The sequence below is a fragment of the Crassostrea angulata genome, chromosome 7 (assembly GCF_025612915.1).
Source record: "Crassostrea angulata isolate pt1a10 chromosome 7, ASM2561291v2, whole genome shotgun sequence".
NCBI classification, from domain to species: Eukaryota; Metazoa; Mollusca; class Bivalvia; order Ostreida; family Ostreidae; genus Magallana; species Magallana angulata.
Window position 1 is genome coordinate 58845950 of NC_069117.1, and position 12778 is coordinate 58858727.

The 12778-nt window shown below is 38.0% G+C and overlaps 1 protein-coding gene across 1 annotated transcript in view; it reads right to left on the minus strand.

Annotated features, from left to right (window-relative positions):
- The window catches only part of LOC128156075 (uncharacterized), an 85635-nt gene that overhangs the window by 67034 nt on the left and 5823 nt on the right, over positions 1 to 12778 (minus strand). Inside the window, exons 4-20 of the mRNA XM_052818065.1 lie at positions 10976 to 11201; positions 10501 to 10644; positions 9984 to 10112; positions 9723 to 9792; positions 9433 to 9554; positions 9009 to 9125; positions 8139 to 8351; positions 7750 to 7896; positions 7450 to 7621; positions 6948 to 7226; positions 6511 to 6639; positions 6136 to 6320; positions 5576 to 5812; positions 4259 to 4564; positions 3770 to 3976; positions 3419 to 3556; positions 2816 to 2980 (exon numbers count right to left, since the gene is read on the minus strand). Coding sequence (XP_052674025.1) covers positions 2816 to 2980; positions 3419 to 3556; positions 3770 to 3976; positions 4259 to 4564; positions 5576 to 5812; positions 6136 to 6320; positions 6511 to 6639; positions 6948 to 7226; positions 7450 to 7621; positions 7750 to 7896; positions 8139 to 8351; positions 9009 to 9125; positions 9433 to 9554; positions 9723 to 9792; positions 9984 to 10112; positions 10501 to 10644; positions 10976 to 11201 — 2986 coding nt within the window. The remainder of the gene's footprint in view (positions 1 to 2815; positions 2981 to 3418; positions 3557 to 3769; positions 3977 to 4258; positions 4565 to 5575; positions 5813 to 6135; positions 6321 to 6510; positions 6640 to 6947; positions 7227 to 7449; positions 7622 to 7749; positions 7897 to 8138; positions 8352 to 9008; positions 9126 to 9432; positions 9555 to 9722; positions 9793 to 9983; positions 10113 to 10500; positions 10645 to 10975; positions 11202 to 12778) is intronic.

Below are 12778 nucleotides of genomic sequence, written 5' to 3' on the forward strand. Positions count from 1 at the left end.
AGATTATAGATAAATACATGTACAAACTCTTTTTAAATTATATTCAAGCATTGTACACGTATTAAAAATATACCCGCATATCATAAAATAATTTTCAACTTTATTTCCGTATAGCTCGTAATGGCCTCGTGATTTCACATGAAAAAATCACTCGTGCGATGTACGGAAGCTGATCAGATACACAGCATTGTCTTTCATCTTGGGTTCTATACACAACAGGTGTTATTGTCTGTCTTGTTAGGTGTCATTGGAATTTACAACTAACTGTGTGTATATTTAGACGTCTGAACAGGTGTACTCGAGATGCCGTTATTCACACCTTTCCGCGAACACCTGTTTGGTAACTCATCATAACCCGTCGTGTGTATGGTCTGAATATATATAACTTCTACTTTGTTAGTTCAATGATTTTTCCTAATCTCTAACAAACAAAAAAATTGTTTGTAGATATGTACACAAACAACTACACGGAAGACTATCGGCGCGTGGATCCGGGGAACAATTCAGCAACTCTATAAATGCAGGAATTTCACAAAGTATTAACTTGCGATAAGAAATTATTTACCGGGTACACATACATGTATGTACAAAAAAACCTGATTGAATAAAAAGATGAATGAGATAATACCAGTAACTTTTTGCAAGCATTTATAATAAACACAACTTTATTGATGTGAAATAGCGTCGAAATTTTAACGAAAAACCTTATTACATCGTGAACTTTACAAACTTTTAGTCATTGTGTTGAAATCGTTATTAAAACCATGGATCTAAAATAAATGAATTAAATTCATACAAATAGAACTCTTATAATTCAAAAAAAGTTGCACAAAAGTACAGAGAGAGAGAGAGAGAGAGAGAGAGAGATTTTACAACGTAATATTCCAACCCTCATGCATGCAGTATAAGAATGAAGAAACTAAACATTTCAAACACTGAATACGTCATTGTTAAACATTTTTCTATTTTGCGGACTTAGAAAAACAAGAGAACGACATTTTTTCCATATCATGGAAGGAGCATGTGGTCTATCTCGCGGGCTGATTTGATTGACAGGGATAGCACGTGGACCCTGACTGCATATATTCTAACGCAATTTTAGGGAAAAGGGTTCAATATAATGGAAACTATAAATCGAACTTATTACACTGAATTACAAGTAAAATGTACTTAAATCAAACTCATACTGGTATTCTCTCTCTCTCTCTCTCTCTCTCTCTCTCTCTCTCTCTCTCTCTCTCTCTCTCTCTCTCTCTCTCTCTCTCTCTTATATGACGATCATTAAACAATCAAACAGTAATTATTGCAATACTGAGTAGTTTCTTGGAACACAAATAATTTCTAAACTCAAATTGCTATAAAGATAAAATAAAAAATTTTCAAGAACCGATCCACGGATTTTTAGCGCTATGAATATGTACCGTGCGGTACTACATGGACAAGTTCATCACACATATGTATAAACGAAAGAAAATTTGAAAATATATTAGATATAAAGCTGTATAATTATATTATTTAGAGAAAGTGCATTTGTTTTCAACAACCCGTTAGATTTGTTATCGTTGAATAGAGTATAAGTGAGAAAAGATCACAGTTATGGTTCTATGCACTATTGAAACTGCCAAACTACAGTAAGTGCGATTACTTCTACGTTTAAAAACGGACTGTAACAAAAACTTATAGAACCGTTTATTTGAATTTTAAAAAGGAAAAGAAAGTGTTAGTGTTTTAATTGATCAAACCTTTATGTGGGCGATATCGATTTTTGATATTAACAAAAATCAACAGATGAGTGTCAATCGCATACGTCTGAAAATTGCGTGCATAAAATTTTATTTATTTCTATTTCTTCGTCTTTTTCTTTCATTCTCTTACGTACATCAATAAATATTTTATTCTTTATAAATTTTATTCCTAAATCCTCCTTTTTTCACAGGTAAATACCGAGTGTTACACCGTGTAACTGTCCGTGTTGCATCGCGTTGCACCGTGTCACACCGTGTTTTTTCTCGTTCTGTGGCCGTAACAGAGAACAATAGATCAAAGGTACCGACACTTCCACGCTCAGCGTGGACTTTCAAACACGGTGGTCGGTGTTTTTGTCGGGATACTCGTGAGCTGTACTGTATATGGCCAGTCTTGCGCGGAACAGCTTAACATGTGCAGCAATTAGCCGGTAATATGCACTTTTTTCCTAGAAAATTTCTTTGAGATAATAAAACGGGTTCTTAATATATATAAGAATAGAATTTTGATACTTTTTTAAAAGGTAAAACATCGGCTATCGTAGTTCAGTAAGTAGCCTTTGTAAGGAAACGCTACTTCTGTTTGTTTATCGCATTTAATCCCTTGAAAATTATTATCATTTGGGCGTATTGAGCAGAAAATGTTTTGTTCTTAATCCCTTGATAGATAAATGGAATTAAAACGGCCATTTAAAATTGATATAAACTGTTTATTTAGCAATCCGAGCTGTGCATTCACCATCTCTATGTACGCCGCCATTACATATTATGCTATTAATAAATCTGTGCAATAGAGCCAAAATGAAAATACACAATGTTTTTTCCCATTAATTTGAAACCTGGAATAAGAGGCCACCTGTCTTTAGCGGCCAGTTTGGCATTGTCCCACAGGTGGCCGCTTAAAACAGGTGCGACTGTACCAATTAAACATCAAGCTAGCGCTGTAATTTAATATACAAATAATATAACTGGTTACATAAATATATAAGTACTGGTAATAAAGTATCAGTAGTGAGTACTTTGACCAAAGCCTCATCCACTTCAGAATTCTCCCCCCGATCTAGTTTTACCTTCACAGTAGGATCCCTGAGGACAGGTGTAGCACTGGGCGGCCTCATACAAGTCTGCTCGGTCCGAGTACGTCCCAGCAGGGCAGGGGAATTTTTCTGGGGAGGGGGACTGCAGTGGACAGTAGTATCCCGGCCAGCATGGCTTTGGGGGGTTGGTGGAGTTGTCTGCAAATATAAATTGTCATGCTTGAAAAATTTATTGTATCAAAAATGCATTTAATTCAAAATTTGCCCCGTTTGTCTTAATTAATTTTTATGATAGCAAACTGTTGCATTGCGCGTCCGTTGTTTACTTGCCTTGACTGACTCTCTATTATGACGTCACCTTGTTTTGGAGTCGTGAAAGGTTATTTACGTCATCGTTTACAAATCAACAAATCAGAGGCGATTATTTGAAACAGAGGGAATGTTCATTAGATATTATTCCTAGCCGGTCAATATCAATAAAATATTGACCGGTCAATATTTTTCGGACGAGCTAATATTACAATTAATGACTATTCGTCTATATAGAGTTATATAGTGATAATATTCTACTGAATATAACAATTCACATTATTGCCCTCCTCTATGTGTTCCATTCACATTATTTCCCTCACTTACTTGTTCCCCATTCACAATATTTGCCCTCTGGACAGGCGTCACACTGGTCAGCTGATGACAGGTTGGTTTTGTCACTGTACGTCCCTGGTATACATGGGTACTGGTCATCCGCAATGGTTCCAAGTGGACAGTAGTAACCTTTAATTCAAAAAATATTATAATGAATACCCCTTCCAATATAAACTGCTTATCTTCTTATCTATATAAGTATCTGATTTTGTTTACACTGACAGGGAAGAAGATATATATAGCATTTAAAACAACGAAAAAGAAAATTTAATTGTGTGGTTCAAGCACCACTGCTTGGTATTGGTAGGACTTCTTTCTAAGCTACTACTCTCAGGTACTGACCTGGTTTACAGGGTACCACCGAAGCTGTGTGGTTAATCTCCGGACAGGCGAAACCTATATCACACTTGTGACAGTTGAGCGGGTGGCCGGTGTTGGCGTCAGGGTTGTAGGTTCCAGGCTGACAGGGGGTGGGGGCCGTAGTCGGCTGAGACTCTGTGCCCCCGGGGCAGTAAAACCCAGCCGGACACTGAATACATTGCGTCTCGTCTGAAAAAAAAATGAAAATTTTGTAAGTATAGTACTATTCCTCTGCTTATTTTAGGTACTTTTTATTTGGAAGATTTTGCAAGGATCAGATCATATTATCCAAGAATATTAATCAGCTAATGTACAGATTAAATCCCTGTCAACTGATTGCATAAAATTATGATTATTGAATACAATGTACCAAGAGAACAAATGATGGAAGATATTTTATAAATCAAACTTCTCTTCAGGAAATATGTGACAGTAAAACAGTGAAAATAAATTTTAATTAGAATGACATACTGTCAAATCCAAGGTCTGGTCCGTAAGTTCCAACAGGGCAGGGATGTTGAAACCCTGAGGACTGTCCCCCTGTGCAGTAGAATCCTCTGGGACAGTCTATGCCTGTGTCTGAGGTCCCCTTGGGGCAGTACTTGGCAGATGGACATGGGAGACAAGCAGTGTCACTGGTGGAGTTCTGCTCCGGATTGTAGGATCCACCAGCGCAGGGGAACTGGGTGCCGACTGTGGTTCCCTGGAGACAGTAGTGGCCCGTGGGACAGGGGTACTGGGTGTAGGAGGTTTCACCTGGGCCAGGGCAGTAGTAACCTGATCGGATAAGACAGCATTGTAAAAGAAAATAGACTAAGATCTAGTTGTATGTACATGTGGTAACAATTAAAGTATCAATGACAAATCAAAAATATGAAACCTTTTATCTGTAAATAAATTTTAACAATCTAAATTATCAACTATTCAACTGTCAAATGGACCATCATTAAAACAAGATATCTGTGAGCCAATGCTCACTAGTGATACCCCCGCTCTAATGTGAATATGCAAAATAAGCAAAGTCGACATTTAACAGAAAGCTGGCATCCGATTGGTACAGAAATATATCCCACAATATGGTATGCCTAAACAAATAGTGTGTTAAAATTTCAAGCATCTGCGATAAAAAGCTGCTGAGAAATCTTTGAAAAATATTTGTTTGAAAATTTTTGCTAAAAATAAACAAAGTTGTCATGTAACAGGAAGTTGACGTCTGATTGGTACAAAAATATATCCCACAATATGGCATGCCTATACAAATATTGTGTAAAAATTTCAAGCATCTGCGATAAATTGTTGCTGAGAAATCTTTGACGACAATTTGTTTGAAAATTTTGGTTAAAAAATAAGCAAAGTCGTCATTTAACAGGAAGTTGACGTCCGATTGGTACAAAAATATATCCCACGATATGGCATGCCTTAACAAACACTGTGTAAAAATTTCAAGCATCTGCGATAAATAGCTGCTGAGATAAATGCGACAGAAATTTTTGTTACAGACGGACAGACAGACACACAAGGGTAAAACAGTATACCCCCTCTCCTTCGGAGCGGGGGTATAATAATGTGATTATAAAAAGTAATAGCTCAAAAACGCCAAAAGTGCCAAAGGAAAGAACTTTTTATTGACTGCCTACATATTTTTAAATAGAGGAACAATATCTCTTTCAACATTTGATAAAACTATTTTTTCTTGACAAAGCAGTTAACTAATAGTAATTAATGATAAGCCTGTCATTTCAAACTAAGAGGAATTTTGGGATATTGCCTGTTTTGACCTTGACCTACCTGGTGGACATAGGACACATGCCGTCGAGTCGATGGATCCATTGAATTGATTGTACGTCCCGGCAGGACATCGGAAGAAGGTCTTCCCATCACACCATCCCCCGGCCTGACAGATGTCTGCCGAGGGGGTGGAGTTAGTAGAGCCCATGGAGCAGGTATAGCCTGGGTCACAGGGCAGACAGGCGGTGGCGCCACCTGTGGAGTAGGAGCCTGCCGGACACTCTGATTTTCTGGAAACTACAAAAAAAAATGACAAAAATATAAGCATGTTGTACTGTAGTTTTATCATTAACTTTCCTTGTTAACATTATGCATGGAGTTAGAATTATTCACAGTTTCTAGGAGAAGTAAATTTCTAGACAATGTTCTTTATAAAAATACATGTTGTTATAAATCTCATTTCAATGAACATTCAATTTTATTGATAAACTCAACAGTGAAATACACAAAAAATGGTATTCAACAAATATTGATGAAACCACAATGAGCATATCAGTAGTTGAGCAGTGTTTGATTTGTCCTTTGTCCCTGATGAAATGTTAGTATTGTGGGATTCTTACATTCTGGTTCTGGGCAGTAATAGCCCGGGTCACATGCTGTACAGTTGGTGGAGCCCGCTGGGCTTATGAAACCCGGGGGACACAGGGTCTGGCCCTCGTAGGTGTTTGGACACCTATACCCCTCGTCACACATGGTACACGCCTTCTGTCCCCCAAGAGAGTAGTAGCCAGGCTGACAGGGTGTTCTGTAAAAAATCAACTACGATACTTAAATGGTTCAGAAATTAAATCAAAATCAATGAGTATGGCTATAGTGTTACATTAAATCAGAATGTTTACAGTGAAAATAGGGTGAACAATTTATTCAAACTTTTCAGTGTAAAAATACACAGTGTAAAATTAAATCAATTTTTTAAAAAATAACGTTGTACTGACGAGCTGTTGGTGGCGGAGTCAGGACACTCGTATCCCGAAAGACAGGTGATGCAGGAAGTCTGGTTGCCGACGGAGTACGTCCCGTCCTCACACGGAATCTGGGTATTCTTGTTGGTCGTGGGACATGCACTGAGAGAAAAACATAAAATTGAAACTGCTTGCTAGCAAAAATCAATTAATACTACAGTGCAATACATCTATGAGCCCATAAGATTCAAATGGTTGATATCTTAATTGAATCCCTGTATTATGTATTAATTCTACATGTACTTTTCTCACTATATCAAACATGTACTTTATGTACTATCCCCAAGTGTGTATGATGTATCTGGTAGATATTTTATCCCTCTGTGCATGATATTCTATCTATGAAATACTGTTCTAACTGAATCAGGCAGAAGTGTTATCCCCCTTTGAGTGATGTACAATGTACTTACAATCCTGCGGGGCATGGTGTACACTCTGTGGCTTTGGTCAGTGAGTAGGTGCCTGGGAGACACTGGATCTGCTGGGAGGAGTTAGTCGTGGAACAGGCATACCCTGCAGGACAGTCCACACAGGTCGACGACCCAGCCACGGAGTAGGTCCCCGGGAGACAGGTCTGGATCCCTGTACCGTCAGCGTTTGGACACACCTCTCCTGGGGTACACTTGGTACAGGACGAGGAATTACCCAAGGAGTATGTCCCTCCTGGACAAGGAATCTCATTGGACGAGCTGGGAAAGAGAAAATTGACATATAAACATAAAGCAAATTTGCACATACACTGAGAAAATCAGTATGTGAACATTTAGAAAATTGATAATGGTAAAGGCATAAACATAGAGAAAATTGTCAGGTGAATTTAGAGAAAATCAACAAAGAAAATTTTCTTCAAATGCCTTGTGTAAATATTTTTATTTGTAAGACCGTGTTGGATTCATTGTGTACAACACTTACCTAGTACTAGGACAGTAACTGCCGGCGGAGCATGCTGTACAGGTCATGGAACCAGCAATGGAGTAGGAACCAGCATGACAGGCGTAGTTCTTGGTAGCGTCTGTGTTGTCAGGACAGGCATAGCCCGCCGGGCACTGAGAGCATTCTGTCTGCCCAGGGCTGCTCAGGTAGCCTGAAGGTTTCAAAATTATGAATTAAATACTGTTAATTAACAAAGTTTTTCAAGAATTATTGAAATTTGCTAGTGGCTACTGAATATCAGCATCTATGACTCGACACGACAGGAGGAAATGTAGGTACCTGCTGAGCAGGGGGTGGGGGCAGCAGTAGTCAGTGGACACATGGACCCGCCCGGGCATAGCGTGCACGCTGAGGTTGATCCATTGATGTTGTATTCTCCTGGGTTACATGCGTTGGGTGAGGCCGCAGGATTTGTACACTCGTAACCTTAAGAAACAGATAAAGATTTCCTTGAGAGATATTATTCACAAAATTCTATTTAGACACAATGTTTCTATTTAACATTCTACAAAATTACATTAAAATTACATGTATCATAAACAGTGCATTTGAAACTTCTTATTTCCCTTGTTTATAAAAAGACATTTTACATTCTCATTATCATCTATCCAGAAGGTCCAACCATTTGAGTCATTAATTATAACTGCCTCGATTCTGGACAGACTTACCAGCTGGACAGTATGAGCAGGCAGTGGCCATCCCCAGAGAGTAGGTCCCACTTGGACAGTCTGTCTCCGCTGTCTTGGAGCAGTATTTCCCGGCGGGACACTGAGCACAGGCATCCTGTTTGGTTGTGGACCAGAATCCATCCGGACAGTCGGTCTGCAAGGCGGATCCCTGGGGACAGTACTTCCCAGCGGAGCAGTCGGTACAGGTGATCACTGGTGAAAAAAGATTGTGTTTATTATATATTTAAAAGAAATATCACATAATAGAAGGGCCTTCAATTACATAAAAGAAACTCTTGGATTGTGTAATGTAAGAATCTCTGTATAGCTTACTTTCTTTATATTAAATGGATGGGGAAACAACTTCTTTATATGTAGAACCATTTTAACAAGAGCTTGGACTTTTGGTAGTTGTGACAAACAGCAATGTGATGTAGGCCTGTCTATTTCATTGCTGGCCACTCAGCCATGGCTCTTTGAAATCAACATGATTTGTCTGGCTTTTGAGCTAAGACTACGCAATCGGTGCATATTTCGCTTGAAACCGTGTCATTTTGACTTGTTTTGACGCAAGAAATAGATAGTTACGTCCTACTGAAAGTCCAAGGCCTTGTTAAAATGGTTCTAATATGCACACTTCGTTATAACCAACTTCCTTTTATATGAGTTTTATTGTATTGCATTTACATGTAACTAGTATATATTTTTCCCAACAAAATATGTACCAAATTTACACAGACTTTTGTAAAGTCAAAATGTATAGTCTTGAAAATCAGAAAGTCTTCAGAAATAACTCTGACAATAAATATCACAAGAAGAGAAAATCAAATAATCCTGATAACTGAAGACAATGAGTCAAGTCCAGCCTACCTCCTGCAGCGCTGTATTGGCCGGGATCACACTGTACAGGGGTGGCGTCTGGGGTGGGGCAGGACTCGCCCACAGGACAGTCTTTACAAGAGGTGGCTCCCTCAGCTGAGTACTGGGCTATGTTTCAAACATAGATAATATCAATATAAATGGTATGTATATTACTGCATATTTCAGAAACAGGTAGACAGCACAAATGAACTGAGAACAATACCAGTTATCAACACTTCCTTATTCAGTTAAAGATACTCACTTATAGCAAAGTACCATGGATAACAGATTTTGATTGTTTATAAATGTAATTTAATATATCCAAAAATTTTAAAATAGTTTAAAGCTTTTCACTACATGAGCTAATTTGTTAAAAGTAAGTTTGCTGTACTAATGTTTTACTGTCACAATATAAAATGTCAAAAACAAGTACTTGAGGAGCAGTCCAGAGGCGCGGCTGTCTTGGTGGGGCAGTATTTTCCTTTAGGACATCGTGAGCAAGTCCCATTTCCAAGAACAGCATACTCTCCGGCGCTACAGTCGGTCGGTGTCACTCTGTAAGTAATAAACTACTGAAGCAGCATAATTCAACACAAAACAGCTCCTCATCAAGATGAATTTTAAATGCATGTACATAATGTACATTAATTTTAAAGAAAAGTTTGAATCTAAAGCAATATTTTTTGTTTACATTAATTTCTTATTAATATGAAAAAAACTTACGCTGGATCGGTACAAGCTTTTCCTGCAGGACAACTGGCGCACAACTTCTGTGTGCCATCTGGAATCTCATCTACCAATCAGAAACCAACAGATTTAATTATAATGTAGGAAGTTCATCTGAATTCTCTAAGCACAGTGTGAAATGAACAACTAATTCTACAAAGGAAAGTACAGCACACTCATGCAGTACTCTACATGTCAACTCTACAAGCACAAATAGGATTTATCTCTCTCAACAAACATTGAAGTCATGTGACCTACTTGCGGCACAGAGAGTGCAGGTGGGGGATTCAGCTGGCGCCACATACCCTGCAGCACAGGGTGTGGGGGAGGAGGTGCCGTTTCCACTGCAGGCATTGCCCTCGGGGCATGATGAACAACTACTGGCTCCTACAAAGTTAAATTAAATTTTCGGTGATGAATAATTTTTTAATAATTGACAAGTTAGATTACAAAAGATGCATTGCAACCTGCTAATGTTAACTTATTAATGGTTTTAGGGGGTTAATTTTTGTAACTTTAACTTTGTTTCTACAAATGCATCTCCACTAAAAACTCTATTTTTATTGGCATCTTTAATAAATTGTAAAACCTTTCCATTTAATCTTATAAAAGAACTACCCCATTATAAATCAGACTACTCAAGCCAACTATTTACTCTCAAATTAAAAAAAATTAACTCATTGAAATTAATTAATAATACCAGTAAATAAATATGCAGTATCTAATGAATCCATAAAATCAATGAAAATTATAAACAAATCCCTGACAGACTTACCAGCAGCCGAGCTGTAGAAGCCCGGGGGGCAGGAATCACATATCCCCGACCCCTCCACGGAGTAATAACCAGCACTACACTGGACTGGTGTCCCTCTGTTTGGACACTCACTTCCCGCGGGACATTTCTGACAAGATGACTGAGCTGTTAAAGAGAATCGGAGAGTGAGAAGCATATAGACAAAGCAGAGAATGGTGGGACTCCAGTATGACATTCTGTCAGTAATAAACCATACCGCATTTAAATAATATATTAACATTTCACATCAACTTCCAAGTCTATCTTCATTATCAAAAGATTTTTGATTTATTCAGAAAAACAATTTTTAACTAATCATAGGAAATCACAGATAACAGATCGCACCAAGATAAGCCTCTACATTACAGTCTAATTATTACTACATGACAGAGATTACGGATTATCTGTGGATGACTTGTAATAATCTCTACATTGCATGACAAGGATTGCGGATTACCTGTGGATGACGTGTAATATCCCTCTTGACATAGAGTTGGACCCTGGTCTTTGGCGGTACACATTGAGCCGATGGGACAAGGGGTGCAGGTAGAGGCCCCACCCAGGGAGTAATGGCCAGCATTACAGTCCGTGGGCGTCTCTGTTCCTGCTCCACAAGATTTCCCCGCGGGACAGTCCAAGCATGTCGTTGATCCAGCACTGCTGTATTTTCCTGCCACACATGTCTATTCAACACAAAACACAATTCTAATTAGTGTAATTCATTTGGTTACAATTTGTGTACACTTAGGATATCCACATGTTGTGTACAAAAAGAATATGCCCATGTTGTGTATATACATGGTAAGAATGAGTATATTTTGTGTACACTTAGAATATCTCTCTGCTGTGAACACTAAGGATACCTACATATTTTATACACTATTAATATCCACTCGTGTGTACACTAAGGTATAATCATATATTGTGTACATTTGTGGGATATATCTCTGCTGAGTACCGGTACTCTAAAGATGCCCATTGTATGTTGTGCAAAATAAGGAATTTTTTATACATGTACACTAATGCTTTCTATGTGTTTGGAACACCTAAAATATATATACTATGTATGCTGAAGACATCAATATGCCACATATATTATTTTCCTTACTGTGACAATACTATTAGTCTTTAATTAGTTCCTGTTAAGTTATCATTAACCCTTTAATCCTTATAACTATTCATCCTGTAAGTTTCAATACAGAATTCATGCATGTTAAGTAAATCATTAAGATTTTTCTATGATTAACATGATTTATATTAGTACATAATGTATAACAGCATCAGATCCATCAATGCTGTGCAGACTGTCCAGATGTGCGAGTGATCCGGGAGACATCCGTCTGACCTTTGTGCTACTGACCCTCTCGGGGGAATTCCTCTAATACAGCATCAATACACACTGCAGAGACTGCAGAATGTGATAAAAGTCTAATACCAGCTAATTAGGTCTCCTTTATTGAGTCTCCTATCAGACAAGCAAAACAAGATATTGCATTTTGTTCCAGGGGTCCCACAAAGGGCAAAAGGGCCCACAGAGGGGACAGGGGTCCAAAAAAGGGACAATTTACTTATCTGTGTTCCTCAGTATGTTGTTTGCCACATGAGCATTTAGTGTATATTCAGATGTAACACATTGACATCCTATGGAGATATGCAACAGTAGATGAAAAGATTCTATCTTGTGAATAAAATGAACTAAAATCAATAAAAACTGCAGAGAAGCTAATGTATGGCTTATTGAGTGGTAGCTGAAATCCACAGCTTTAGCCAGCAATCTTTGAATGTCATTGCAATAAACTGGCCATGCATCAATTTGATTGTCACTAAAGCAAGTCCCATGGGATGAAAAGTTAACCTGATTTGTGAAATGCTTACATTTGCTTTTGCTAGATAACTGGTCTGATATGAGACAGAATCTGTTTCATCCTCTCACAGTTGTCTATGTATTGACCTAAATTATTAGACTTTATAGATAAAACAGAAACTAATGCTTTTTTTCTCTTTTACTATATAACAAATGTTTTATCGGTTTTAACATAAACCAGAGGCAGTTGATTTCAGAACATGTAATAAAATTGCAGCAACAAAGAATGACGACAAGCATCAGCCAGCCAATCAAACCTTTGGATATATCTCGAAAGGTCAACTCTACAGTTCTATCTGTAACATCACTGATTTTACCTATATGCTATAAAATTTTAAATACCAGTTCTACATGTACATGTATGTCCTATGAAAGGTGAACCAATCAAAACTCGTC